This window comes from Elephantulus edwardii, unplaced genomic scaffold, assembly GCF_000299155.1.
Source record: "Elephantulus edwardii isolate Elephantulus edwardi_28Jun2011 unplaced genomic scaffold, EleEdw1.0 scaffold00112, whole genome shotgun sequence".
Taxonomy (NCBI): Eukaryota; Metazoa; Chordata; class Mammalia; order Macroscelidea; family Macroscelididae; genus Elephantulus; species Elephantulus edwardii.
Window position 1 is genome coordinate 7,345,172 of NW_006399862.1, and position 14,856 is coordinate 7,360,027.

Sequence of the window (14,856 nt, forward strand, 5' to 3'; positions counted from 1 at the left end):
GATTCTTTCATTGTTTTACAAACCCTCCCCCAGGTCCTCTCCACCATGTAGCCCTCGCTCTAGACTCCTGTGATGACAGAAGTACCTAGTCATATATCTCTTTTAAACAGTTTTCTCCCTCCTCTGTTTCAGTGCAGTATACATTATTGAACCCATGTATACTGCATTGAGTGGCTTGTGACTCACGGTGACCCTATGTACAAGAGTCCTAAACCCTATTCTATCCTGTGCCAACCTCACTGTCTCTGAAACACACTCCCATTACTGCAATCACTGAGTCGATCCATCTCATCAAGAGTCTCCCTCTCTTGCGCTGTCCCTCCACTCTCCCAAATATGATGTTCCTCTCCAAGCATGCCCAAAGTATGTCAGACGAAGCCTCATAATCCTTGCCTCCAAGAAGCAGCCTGGTTTTACCCTCTCCAGAACAAATCTGTTTGTTCTTCTAGCAGTCCATGGTATAGTCAACATTTTTCTCCAGCACCACAGCTCAAAGGCATTAATTCTCTTTCTATCATCCCTAGTCACTGTCCAGCTTGCTGATGCATAGCATGCCAACTGTGAAGACTATGGCCCAGATCAGGCATACTTTAGTCTCCAACCTGACGTTGTTGTTTTTTAGTATTCTGGAAAGATCCCTGACACGTGACTTTCCCAATGTAATTAGTCTCTTGATTTCCTGGCTGCTGGTACCCAAGAGTGTTGACTGTGGAGCCAAGCAAACTAAAACTGTTAACTATCTCAATCTCTTCACCATCCATAATGATGCTGCCAATTAGCCCAGTGGCAAGAATCTTTGTTTTCTTGATCCTGAGCTTCAATCCATATTGAAGGCTGCAGTCCTTGTTCTTTTGCAGCAAAGGCCTCATGTCCTCCTCAGTTTCAGCAAATATTTTATACTTTGCCTCCAAGTTCAACTCTTCAGTATATGCTTGACTGCTAACACATTTATACTTTGGTCTCAACTTCAAAGTTACTGCCTTATAGAAGAATTTCATAAACCCAACATATTCTTTATCTTTCTGCCCTCTGACCCTTAGGCTTTAGTCTCTCTTGATACAATATTATTTTTCCCTTCATGGTATTTACACTATTATTTATAATCTTAATATGTGCTTCAACCTGCTTTATGCCTGCCTATTTTCACCTCTTTAATACAAAAAGAATCTAGTTGTTTTGCTCACAACTGTATTACCTAATGTTTATCATAATGCTTTATGCATAGTTGGGATTCAAGAAATCGCTGTTAAGTAAATGAAGGCAGGTTAGTTAAGAGTCCTCAGTAAACTAAGAGACATCTACAGTATATAACATCAAGTAAAGAATTGTATTATATATTAATGCTGTTCCCCAGTCCAGAGTATCTATGCCACTTAAAGTACACAAACTATGTTTCATACAACGGATATGTGTTCAAATACAAAGACGATGATTAGTATTTAAGAACAGTTGGTAATTTGCCTTACCAGTATTGCATGGGAATAATTAAATCCTGCTTCTCGGGATACAGACCAATTGGCATGTTCTTCAATCACTGACATATCTGGAAACTTTACCACACTGCTAAACCAATCAAACTCCAATTCTAGGCATGGAGTTTCCTAAAAGATGGAAGAAAATTATCATACATATAAATATGGATCATTATTTAAAAAGACAAAGATTTTAATTTAAAAACACCAATGATGGATAAAAAAGCTCTGAAATAACAACTTACTTTATTTGGATTTGACCCAGTAACACCAATAGGGTTCAGTAAATCTTCTAATCCATGAGGTACTGGCCAAAGATTCAAAGCCATTTTCCCAGACACCAGAGTATCTGTGTAATCAAACAAGTTTATATTTCCCCAGGCCAATGGACAATGTTCCTTAAAAAATAAAGAAAAACAGTTATTACTTGGGATTAAATCGTAAGAGGCATTTCAAAACATCTGAGTTCCCCAGAAAGGATAATTTGATGACCAATTTTCTCTATACTAACTGAAATATGATACCTAGAGTCACATTCATTTTACATTGTACAAACACATTCTTTCCTTTTTTGCATTTGAAAACATGCATTATCTTTAAGTACATGTGTCAAAGCAAGCATGACAAATATTTACATGTAGTGACTTTGTATTTATTTGTATCTAGTCACTTTGTATGTTTTAAAAAAATGTATCAAAAATATATCATCATATACAAATTTAAAAATTTTCCCAGGAATTTTTCTATAATCCATTTATTATTAAAAACAAAACATTATAAACTTATATAGTTAAAGAAATAATTATATTTTCCAAATAAAAAATAATTTTTATTTCTTGAGAACATTTCAAATAGTAGTATAACTAGGAGGTTTTATAATGAAATATCATTATTCTTTCTGAAATACCTCTTTAGCACCCTTTCGACCTTTAACAGAACAAATGGAAAGGCAAAGTCGAGCAGCTCGAGGAAGATCAGGAATGTATATATCATAATTCAGCCATTCACTCCACCTACGTAGAATTTTCAAGAAAAAAAGAGAAAGCTTTACTGTAAACTATTTAAACAATTCCTATAAATCAACAAGAAAAAGATAAACCAAAGGGAAAGAGATAATAAGAAGCTGATTAGAATAGGCATTTCACAAAATCACATTCAAATGGACAATAAGCATGGAAAATGTAGTCAATATAGTTTGTGATGGGAAAATGTAAACAGAAGTCACACGGAAATACCACACAAGAATGGCTAAAATCATAAAGACTCATGATGTGCAGCAACAAGGTACCTCATTTTGTTATTAAGTGCTGCAGAGTCGAGTACGACTCATGACCCCATGAACAACAGATCTGAAACCTGTCCTATCCTGTGCCATCCTCATCATCTCTGACAAACTTGATCCCACTGCTACAGCCACTGTGTCAATGTTCCTTGCTGAGAGTCTTCTCTTTCCCTTGCCCTCTACTTTTCTGCAAGGAATTGTGCTGTTCAAATCCATCAGCTGCTCCAAGGTAGAAAGATGGGCAATCTCTTCCCTTGCTATTTACAGGCTCTGAAAATCCACTGGAGATTGCTAGTGGGAATGCAATTTGCTATAATAACTGGGAAAGTGTAACTGACTAAATGACTAGCTGTAGTTATAGGCTTAAAAACCACAGAAATGTGTTTATTGGTATATAGAATATTTATAGCAAAATAGTATCTGCAAACAGCAAACAACCTATACAGCCATCAGCACAATAAATAATGGAACACTATACAGTTTAAAGCTAGGATATTGAAGTTCTGTCTCATATACTTTGGGTACGTGGCCAGGAGAGAACAGTCCTTGGAGAAGGACATCATGCTTGGAAGGGTAGAGGGACAGTGCAAGAGAGGAAGACCCCAGATGAGATGGATTGATACAGTGACTGGGGCAATGGGAGTTGATGTGTCAGAATTAGGGAGACTGGCTCAGGACAGGGAAGGGTTCAAAGCTGTTGTGCATAAGGTCGCTATGGGTCAGAGGCACAATAACAGCAACATAACATACAGTAATGAAAATAAATTATAACACGAATTAATCTTAGCAACATGTAATAATGAATGACAGAAGTTAGCCACCAGCATGAGTCCAGAGAAAATTTAAAACCAGGCAAACCTAACCAATAGTGATAAAAGTCAGGAAAGCAGCGATTTATGGGAAAAGAGGAAGTTAATGGAATGGGAGAGCACATGAAGAAAGGCTTTTGGAGTGTTTCTAAGTATTCTCTTTCTTAATCAGCATTCTGGTTATAAAGGCCATAATTTTGTGATAATTCATAAAATTTAAGTATCATCTGTATATTTTAGGGTATTTGTGCTTTATTTCAACAATTTAAAACCACAGTTTACAGGAAAGGCAAATAATAAAGGGAAGTAAGTTAAAGGATTTCCTATTATGATTACAATAGTATTTAATTTCTTTTATATACTATGTAGATTTATTTAGAAGGACCTAATAAACCAGCAGGTAAATGAAGGGAAAGAATAACAACTTTAAAAGGAGTAATATGACATGCATAATGAGGAAAAGAATAAACTGTTACATAAAAGTACTATGATAAAACAAGTCAAATTTTTATCTTCAATTTACTGACATATCTATATTTGATGGATGTATTTATAAAAAGAAAATGACAATACACAGTTTTTTTTTGGTTTTAAAGAAATTATAGCAGTGCTTAAGACCAAGAATTCAGAAGTTAGGCTGTGGAGTAGAATCCTATTCCTACTATTTCACTGGATGTATGACTCCCTCATTGGCTATATTCTCATTTGTGAAATGGGAATAACAATACCTACCTGCATAAGGCTGTTGTGAGAATTAAATGAGATAACATCAGCAAATTGATTAAAATAGCAATTGGCTTATGATAAAAAGTACAAATGTTCATTATTAATAGAGGCCAGATGTGGCCATCTCCATAAGACCCTTGCTCTTTTTAAATGGACAACGATTAAAAAAAAGGAAAAAAAGGACAGTTTATAAGAAGATTGACATTTTAAATAAAGGAATTTAGAAAGAAATGGTACTAAAGGACTGCAGGAAGAAGAAATGTTGTAGGATTTTAAAGTTTATAGTAAATGAAGAATTAAAGACATATCTATGTAAATATGGCCTGTTGTTTTGTTTTGTTGTTACTGTGTACCATCCAGTCAGAATCATAGGATAGGTGACGTTTAGGCAGTTAATTGCATGGGAAGAAACTGTCTTTCTCTTGTGCAGCAGCCAGTGGATTCAAATTTCAAGCTTTTGGTATTGCAATGCAGCATCTTACCACTCACTAGGCCACCAGTGCTCCCTTGTAAATATACTCAGGATGTTTTAAATAGTCCTCAGTCTTTGGAACTGTCATAATTGATGGACCATTACCTACTTTCTAAGTGGGTCCTTAGTAATGTAGTAACTATGTAACTAAACATGCTTTTCTCCTCTAAAGTCCATTCATCATAAGTTGTTCTTGTTTAGTGCCATTGAGTACAGTATGACTCATAGCGATCCTACAAACAAAAGACCATAACCCTATTCTATGACTATTGTTGTTTCTCTAAGTTCGGAGTTTCCAGAGGCATGATGTTTAGAAGTGGTTACCACTCCGGCTTCCAAGTTTGTCTTAACCTAGGAGCTCCACCAAACACTGTTAACTACGTGTAACCATTATAGCATCTGAGATACCAATGGCACAGCTTTCAGTGTCACAGCAACCCAAAGTTTCCTCAATACAGCAAATTGACAGAGTAATGCTGTTCCACTTAGGAGAATGTTCATTTCAAACACAAATTAACACAACAATTCATCATAAACACACAACAAAAAACTGATGTCTTTATTTTCAGGCTTCCGGAAACTCTATGTATGAACAGTGCTCAGGCCGTTCATTCATAGGGTCGCTATGAGTCGCCCACAACACGGCGCCATCAAACAACAATAACAATGATGACGACAAAGAGAGAGCTACATTGGCCTAGTGGAAAGGAAGCTATGCTACCAAGCCGAAGGTGGGTGATTTATATGTGACCCTCAGTAAGGTTCAAATTGTTTTCCTGTCAAACATTCTTCTAGGTGGTATAGCACTGGTCTGTGCGTTGCTGTACAGAGGTAACTCGTGGTTGCTGTGATGCTGAAGACTGTGACAGCGATGTGCCAATCGTGGTAATGGGTACCCATGGTGGACAGTGTTGGCTGGAGCTTCCCAACTAAATCAAGCCTGAAAGCAGGAGCGGCATCCACTTCCGAAATGGCTTGCCTCCGGAAACTCTATGTACGAACAGTGCTCAGGTTGTTCGTTCATAGGCTCGCTATGAGTCGTCTACAACTCGATGGCATAAAATATATGTGTGTGTGTGTGTGTGTGTGTGTGTATGCCAAATTGACTGATTTGGGAAGACAACAGGTATAATTTATGAAGAACTCACAATGTATTTGATTTATCTAGCACATCAAAAAATACACACTGGGAACAAATAAAATACAGTAATAATTTTTTTCAATCTACTTCTATATCAAAAGTTCATATTCATTTTTCTTTTTTGTAAATACAAAAAACCTTTCAAAATGTACTTAAATGCTCATGCTACTACTACCATAGGGCATTTCATATTTTAGACAAAGTAAAGAGATTCTTAAAAACAAGTAAGTCCTTTCTATATACATGTTTTAATTAACTATATTTTATAATTCTATATTATTAATTAAGTTTACCTTTTTGTTGTAAAGCTAGCTTACTTGAAGCACCAAACACAAATCTACCTAATAGTAATTCGGGGTCTTTGCTCAAGGCTGAACTCCTGGGAATAGTGGATTTATAGCAGTTGCGAACTTTTTAAAAATTCTGACTATTTCCTCAAGTATTGTTTTTCAATTCCTTCCCACAATCACTTCCTCCTTCCTGACTTCTGACAGACATGCAATCTGAGCAGGAAAAACATTTTTGTCTTAACAAAAATTAAAAACAAATATATTTTGGGTTGTTTATTGCCACAACATAACTTTTAACCTAAATGAGGCACTTTCTTGCATGATGAGAAATTCTTTCCCTTCCTCCTAGTAAAATGCAGTGCATCTCTGTGTATGCTACCAAGAGTCTAGAAAACCTTTAGCAATTTAAATCTAACACCTAAACTTTTTATTGATTTTCTTAGCACTCAATCTAAACTCTATGAGCTTTGTTTCTGGAGAATTTACAAGTGAATTTTATTGCTACCCTGTGACTTAATCTTTAATACTAATTTGAATTTCCTTGACATATTACTGCTATTACAGTATTCACAAGCCTAAGCCTTATTCCCTTATGACTCAAATGAAGAAAGGCAAAGAAATGGCAAGATGGTATATTACTGGATTACAATACTTTTTCTTTCTTCTATTTACTCAATAATAATTTAATATGTTTGTAATAATTTTTCCTCTCATAAGGAAATGGACTTGTCCCCACACATTGTTTGAATGTTATAAAATAGCTAGTCTTGGGATGGATTTAAACAACACTGCCTCAAGGGAACTTGATTTTGAATTGTTTGCCATCTTTCACTTTCTCATGCAAATGGAAAGGAAATAAGGGAAAAAAAGTAAGATTCAGGTTTATGGATTTGAAGTAGGGGAAAAAACAGCATGAACACACAACTGTATTCTTTTCTATTCTCAATGAAACAGAAAGAGGCAATCAGAAAAATCTTTCTGATACAATTACAGAGCAAATTAATGAAGTGATGTTTTAGAAAGAATTAATAAAATGTGTTAATACTCCTCTAACAGAAATCGTTATACTTTATTATTTATTATAATGTATCTAGCAATTTATATGAATTAGATAAACCTAATGATTTAAATATACAACTTTTATTGCTTTAGGGCTAAATACTAATATATGACTCTTAGGAATATAAGTCTGTATGGGTCCTTACCTGGGATTGGAACAAGGTACTCTTTGAGTGTTTACGTTGTCACATAAAGGTTCTCCTCCATGGTAGATACCTGTCCGAACATAGATCTAAAAAAAGATAAAAGAAAAAAAAAGGAAGTATGTGTACATAACACAAAGGAGCCCTAGTTATTCCTTGGTAAAGTACTAATATATTAACCAAAAGGTCAGCAGTGTGAACCAACAGTCACTTTGTGGACACTGTGGCTGTCTGCTTCTTTTAAGATTATAAACTCAGAAAGCCTACAGGGCAGTTCTATTTTATTTGATATGATAGGACTACAATGAGTCACATCAATTCACTGGCATTGGGTTATATAAATCCACACGTACACTATAGAAAATAAAAAAAATAAAAATATCAAGCAATAACAAATTAATGTAATTTATATGAAAGAGGAGGCTAATTATAATTTTTGTTCACCAAGAACTTATTTTCTCCTTCACATGAAATGAACTAGATTATTTTCCAAAATGTGTCACTACTTGTATTTATTAAGAAATGATCAGATTCCTGAAAGTTAATATAGGCCTATAGTTCCTCATCTAAAATCCTTTACAGCAGATATACTTTTAAACTCAAATTCTTCCTATTTTAGAAAGATAGACTGGTACATATACGAATACTAATACTACTTCATATCATCAGCACCCGGAATAGCATTCTTTTATAGACATTAATGTCCTTATAACAAAATGTATGACTAGTCAAAAGAAGTAGGATAAATAAAACTATAGAAAGTCTCACTTCAAACTTGGCCAGTGAATTCTGTAAAATGCTTAAATTTTTAAGAGTTTGGAATTATGGATACTGAATTATTAGAACTTACCAATTCTTACAAAGAATTGTGAGGTATGTAAAAGCTGAGATAAGTAAGTAGAATTAATTATATATTATATTCTTATTTTCTGAGATTTGAGTGTCTCGGCATTTGAAAACGTTCTATTGCAGGTTCATTGATTGTTATACAATAAAAAAGGTTCATATAGAAAATATTTTTACACTTTTACTTGTGAATGTTCATAAAATAGTATTTTGGCACAGCATTTGACCTTACCTTGTCAATGTCTCGAATATTTACATTCACATAGGTAGCGCAAAGAATTTTTATTCTTAGTGCACTATTGATAACCCAAAGAGATTTTGTAGATGTTTCACCATTCATATAGGGTGTGGCTGTGGAAATGCGTCTTGAATAAGATGGCATTGTAAAACAGTCCATTGGCAGTTGAGAATAGAGACTTTCTTTAGCCATAAGCATCAAATTGGGCATCCTTCCGAGCATTATACAGCTTCTTATATACTGTAAAAGATTAAACGATGGGGGGATAGAGAAATAATTTCATATTAGAGTTTTCATTTAAAAGCAACATGTGAGAATACTAGGAAAAAATTTACATACTAAGGTAACAAAATCAAACATTACAGACTACATTTCATAACAGTTGCTATACTTTAAACATTTAATATATGAAAATTTTGCAATTAGGTCTGGCATAGGATTAAACAAGTACTTAAGAATTTAAATTTTATAAAGAAAAAAAATTACAACAGTTAATGGCAATATAGTTCTATTCTTAACTGTAAATAAACAATTTAAAAACCTGGAATTGAAAACAAGGAATAGAAAATATACACTACAAATACACTGCAATGGCTAAAGGAAAGTAAAAATTTTTTAGTAAGCCATTTGTTATTCAATCTATTAAGTCATACTGTTTAGTCCACTGAAGACTGCTGCTTTTCCAAATGTTTTCTGATTTGTTAAAAAACAAAACCTATCAGAGAACCATGAAAAAGAGACAGATAAAACTATGGATATATTAATAAAATATGAAAATGAATTGGCCTGAATTTTGAAATGGTGGTTAAGATAGAAATTTCTGACATAAATGCTAATGTTGTTGTGTATCATCGAGTGAGCACCAACCCACAGCTGACACTCCGCTGGGTTTTCAGAGGCAGTTAATGCACAAGAGAATATTGCCCATCCTTCTCCTGTGGAGCAGCTGGCATATTTAAAACGCGTGCCTTCAGGGTCACAGTGCAGCTTCTGGCAACTCCAAAAGAGTTGCAACTCACAAGAGCTCCCTAAATGCTACTGTAGATGTATTATAATTGCCTATTACCTGAACCATGAGGCAGTCATCAGAACAGAGGAAGGAGACACTGCTTGCTTCAAAATAGGTAAGAGTGTCTGCCAGGGATGTATTCTGTCTCTATACCTTTTCAATCTATATGCAGAACAGATCATCTGGGAGGCTGAGCTTTATGAGAAGGAATTTGGCATCAGGATTAGTGTAAGAGTCATCAACAACCTGTGTCATGCAGATGACACAACCCTGCTTGCTGAAACTGAGGAGGACATGAAGTGCTTGCTGCAGAAGGTCAATCAAGGACTGCAGCCTTCAATATGGATTGAAGCTCAACATCAAGAAAACAAAGATTCTCACCACTAGGCCAAATGGCAGTAACATTATGGATGGTGAAGAGATTGAGACTGTTAACAGTCTTAGTTTACTTGGCTCCACAATCAACACTCTCGGTACCAGCAGTAAGGAAATTGTCAGGGACCTCTCCAGAGTACTGAAGAGCAAAGACGTAAGGCTTAAGACTAAGGTGCACATGATCCAGGCCACAGTCTTTGCAATTGCATGACATGCATCAGAGAGCTGGACAATGACTAGGGATGACAGAAAGAGAACTGATACCTTTGGGCTGTGGTGCTGGAGAAGAGTGTTGCATATACCATGGACTGCTAGGAGAACAAACAGGTTCGTCCTGGAGAGGGTGAAACTGGGCTGCTCCTTGGAGGCAAGGATTATGAGGCTTCGTGTGACATACTTTGGGCATGTTGCAAGGAGGAACCAGTCCTTGGAGAGGGACAGCGCAAGAGAGGAAGACCCTCTTTAGTGACTGGGGTAAGGGGAGTAGGTGTGTCAGAGACAATAAGTTTGGCACAGGATAGAGCAGGGAATAGGACTTTTATACATCAAGTTGCAAGCAACTCGATGGCACATAACAACAATAATTTACATATAACCTTCCACTAGAAGTTAGCTAACTCAAGACCAGTATTAATTTAAATTAATACTTAATATGATGCTTGATACATATGTAATTGGCTCCTTAAGAATTTATTTAAGAAGTAGAGATGGTAGTAAAATGTTAATCTTAATAATAAAAATTTTTGAAATCTCTATTTCAATTACATTGTAGTGCAAATGTTTAGAAAGAGAGAAAACTCATGAAATCACATATTATGAGATAGTGTGTCTTCCAAGGATTCCTGGTGATACAGTAGACAGACAATAGTTGTTAACTGAAAGGCTGGGGATTCAAATCCACCCTTTGCTCTGTGGGGGAATGACAAGCTAGAAATCTGGGTGCAGTTTACGCTTTTTATAAGGCCGTTATGAGTAGAAACGGACTCAATGGCAACAATCAGGCTTGGGTATTATAACTGCTAAAGTTGTAGACCCTCAGATTTTAATTAGCCTAAAAAGAACTTTTAAAATGCCATTTATCAATAGAAACTATTTAGATTCCATAAAGTACATACTAACAAGATTGTTATTATGGGAGCTCTAGAGCAAGAAGCCACACTACAATCCTGAAGGTGTGTGGTTTGAATCCACCAGATGCTCCTTTGGAGAAGGAGGGGCAATCTCCTCCTGTGCCAGTCGGATCAGATTCAATGGTACACAACAAGAAAAGGGGGGGAAAAAGATTGCTATTATTTTCCAATGTGATTTCTTAAAATTTAAAATACTCTCAAAACTGGTTACTCACCTTGTACTGACTCAGGGGATATTTTTCGAGGAAGTATTCATCACATCCACACACTTTTAAAATGTATTTGCCCTGATATTCTAAAACACAGAGTTTTAACTGCTCAGATGATAGCAACATGCTTCGCGTTTTTTTCCTGATTGCTTCGGCAATCACCTGCTCTGGCACACAGTCGTGGCTGATTTTCAGTGTGTATTTCTGCTTATCGTTGTTTGGAGAAACTATTACCCAAATCACCACTATTATTTGCCCTAAAACCAAAAAACATTAGATGTAATCATCATATACACTTTATTTTCCAAAGGACATTATTTGAACTCAGAAATTATTTATAATCAATATAATTAAGTACAGGCAAATATCAAGTTGTTGTTGCTATTGTTCTTGTTATGTGCCGTCGAGTCGCCTGCGACTCATAGCGACCCTATGTACAACAGCCCTAAACTCTGCCCTGTCCTGTGCCAATCGCACTGTCTCTGACACTCCCATCCCAATTATCCCAGTCACTGAATCAATCCACCTCATAGAGGGCCTTCCTCTCCTGCACCATCCCTCCATCCTCCCAAGCATGATGTCCCTCTCTAAGGACCGGTCTCTCCTCACAACATGTCCAAAGTAAGTTAAACGGAGCTTCGGAATCCTTGCCTGCAACTCTCTGATGCATAACAGGTGATTGCGAAGACCATGGCCTGTATCAGACGCACCTTAGTCTCCAGAGAGACACCACTGCAGGAAATCCTCAAATCTTTTATTCTATAAGCAAACTACCTAAGCTGTGTGTGGGTCACAAAATTCTAAAACCAATCTTATGTCATTTTAAACTGCACAGCACACTTCAAGTGCATTCCTCTGAAAAAGGGCTTTGTTCATTAGAATGTCAAAGACACAACAGTGTCTAATAAAGAAGAGTTTTTCCTAAGTACCCATAGTTACTTCCCAAAGTAAAGACTTAAAGGAAGATGCTGAACTAGAATGATGGAAGGGGGGGCGGGTGAGAGATGAAACTAATTTTCTCTCTTTACCAGCAATTATGGAAGAGGACAAACTAAAACATGGTGGAACTAGATTAAAAAGCATGTGTGAAAGTAAGACTCCCTCCCTGGTACACAATCCTCCCGTACCCCTCCCACCGCTCCAACTGGGGGGCAGAGGGAGAGGGCTGGGTGGGTAGAGAAGTGCAGCAATGAATGAATGGAAATCAAAATTCTCTGTAAATGCTCATTAAAATTATTAAAAAAAAGCATGTGTGAGTGGTCTGCTGCTCACAATATGATTTTTTCCCCCCATATTTTGTATATGGTGGGAAGTCTTCATAAAGATGCTGAGAAACGGAAAAAAGGATTACAAAAAGGAAAGAATACGGGAGTGAGAGGGTATTTTAAATGGAACTCTCAAGTCACAGTGCATTATTAAAATTACAGTGGTAGTCTTAGTGAAAGAGGAATAAATTATTCTAACAGAATTTAATGTTTAAAAGTGAGGCTTAACCTATTTTATAATTTAAAATAGAAACACTGATATTATTTTGAAAGCTACAAGGATCTATTTGATACATAAATGACATATTTTCATGTTTACTTAATTCACAAAATTGTTATATAAGTACTTAAAGGTCAACCTAGACAATTCCAGATTAGTATGATCAAGCTTATTATATTCTTTGAGATTAAGAAAGTTCTTTTTATTCATATATAGAATAACAAGAATGTATAGTTTCCCCAACATTTCATAAACTATTTCTTATTTATTTTTATTTATAAAAAATAATTGGCATTAAATCTGATGGTATCCTAAAAACGTCAAATTTCTTCAGCTTCTTTCTAATAATTTACAAAGTGATCAGCATCATATTGCAAATAATTTATTCAGTCAATACATATTTAATGTATGCAAGCTATATACTTGATATTCAACTATATCTCATTAGTATAAATAATCCCTGTCTTCAAGAGGGTTCTTATTTTTGAGAGGAAAAAGTATGCTTACAGAAATACAGTCACATGGAGAAATATTTAATTGCCAACAACCAATAACAATACACTGACCGTTTTTCTTACCTTTATCTAACTTATTATATATGTGCTTTGGCAATTCTGGTGAAGATTCTACATTTGGAGGATACACATACATTGCTCTGCTATGAGGTGAATTAAGATCTCTAAGATCCACAGCTTCTTTACAGACATTCAGAATATTTCTTCGGAAGTCCTGTACTTCTGGGTCTTTAACCATGTCAAATTCACATACTGGCATACCAATAGCAAAACCTTTAAAAAGTTAGGCAAACAATATTATAATCTACTAAACACACAATACAAATGTATTTTTCATAAACTATAAACTTGGTTGATTCAGAAGACCTAAGAGAATAAAAAAGTTTCTCTGGATTAATGTTTTTTTTTACTACATAATAAACTGATAAGTACCCCTAATGTTTAACATATAAAACACATTCTCAAACTGTCAAAGACGGGAAACATTATCCATATCAACCATTTTTAAAAAAAAAAAAAAAACAACCCGTTTTTTTATAACAAATCTAAGTCAAAAAAGAGACTTCTTAAAGGAAAATTTCATAAAAACAGTTCTTTAGACTACTAGTTGAAAATAGCTTAGAACTGTAATGATTTTTATGAAGAAAGACATTCTCTAAAAAACTTTACAGTACTACAGTGGTTCAGACTAAAAATATTTTGGTAATGAAATTACAAGTTAAGCTCCAAATTAAATCGCACATTAGGATAGCATGGCAATGCTAATGCTACTTAGGTGAAAAGGATATCATACCAATTTCTCGATTGAGGATCTTTTCTTCACGGTTGCCTACTGGTTCGATTACTTTTAAAAAGGGTTGAAAAAGCCGAAGGTCACAAAGTCGTCTTGTTTCATCAAAAAATTCTTCCCTTTCTGCTTCTTGGGTAACACTTACGAAAATGTAAGAAGATTCATCCTGAAGAAGTTGATGGAGAGGGTATTTTCTTGCTTCTTTAAATAGTTCATGCTTTATAGTTATTAATGTAGCCTCACGGAGGCATTCTAAAGTCACTATCATTCCATTTGGTAGTAAACATTCTACTAAGATTCGTGGGGGCATCAAGTGGATGCCCCACAGTTCTCCTGATGATGGTCTTGGAGGCATTGTTGTGATTGTTTACAAGTTTTACATATAAAACGATCTTAAGAAATCAGATGTGTGGTTATCCCAAAGCGGAAACCTAAATGGAAGAAGGAAAAGATGTGTTATGTTAGAACAACTAAGAAAGAACACATTTATGACATTGCTTAAAAATCCTTTTCTACATTTGGAAGGCGTTCTGTTGGCAGCGGGTAGTGAGTTGTACTGCTGACCTAACATGTCTTGGGCAGTTTGAACACACCAATGGCTAAAGACAGGCAATCTCTTCCTGTTCAATTTACAGTTTCCAAAACCCTGCCAGCGGATCAGCTATGAGTCTGTTCTGACTCGAAGGGACATTACAATAATAAAACCATTATATTTTAAAGGCTTCATTTAAGATATCAAAAGCCAAAGAGGAAGCCATGAAAAGAAGTAACTAAAAAAAAAGTTGTGCTGAGAAAAACTGGATGAAATATGTTTACGGCATTGAAGTCTATGGGGGAGAGAATAGTTTAAAAGTATTATATTTTA

The 14,856-nt window shown here is 35.4% G+C and overlaps 1 protein-coding gene across 1 annotated transcript in view; it reads right to left on the reverse strand.

Annotated features, from left to right (window-relative positions):
* Positions 1-14,856, reverse strand: part of PIK3CA (phosphatidylinositol-4,5-bisphosphate 3-kinase, catalytic subunit alpha) — an 86,642-nt gene that overhangs the window by 8,391 nt on the left and 63,395 nt on the right. Inside the window, exons 2-9 of the mRNA XM_006892186.1 lie at positions 13,995-14,422; positions 13,265-13,474; positions 11,208-11,458; positions 8,473-8,718; positions 7,398-7,483; positions 2,380-2,485; positions 1,718-1,870; positions 1,467-1,601 (exon numbers count right to left, since the gene is read on the reverse strand). Coding sequence (XP_006892248.1) covers positions 1,467-1,601; positions 1,718-1,870; positions 2,380-2,485; positions 7,398-7,483; positions 8,473-8,718; positions 11,208-11,458; positions 13,265-13,474; positions 13,995-14,346 — 1,539 coding nt within the window. The 5' untranslated portion in view covers positions 14,347-14,422. The remainder of the gene's footprint in view (positions 1-1,466; positions 1,602-1,717; positions 1,871-2,379; positions 2,486-7,397; positions 7,484-8,472; positions 8,719-11,207; positions 11,459-13,264; positions 13,475-13,994; positions 14,423-14,856) is intronic.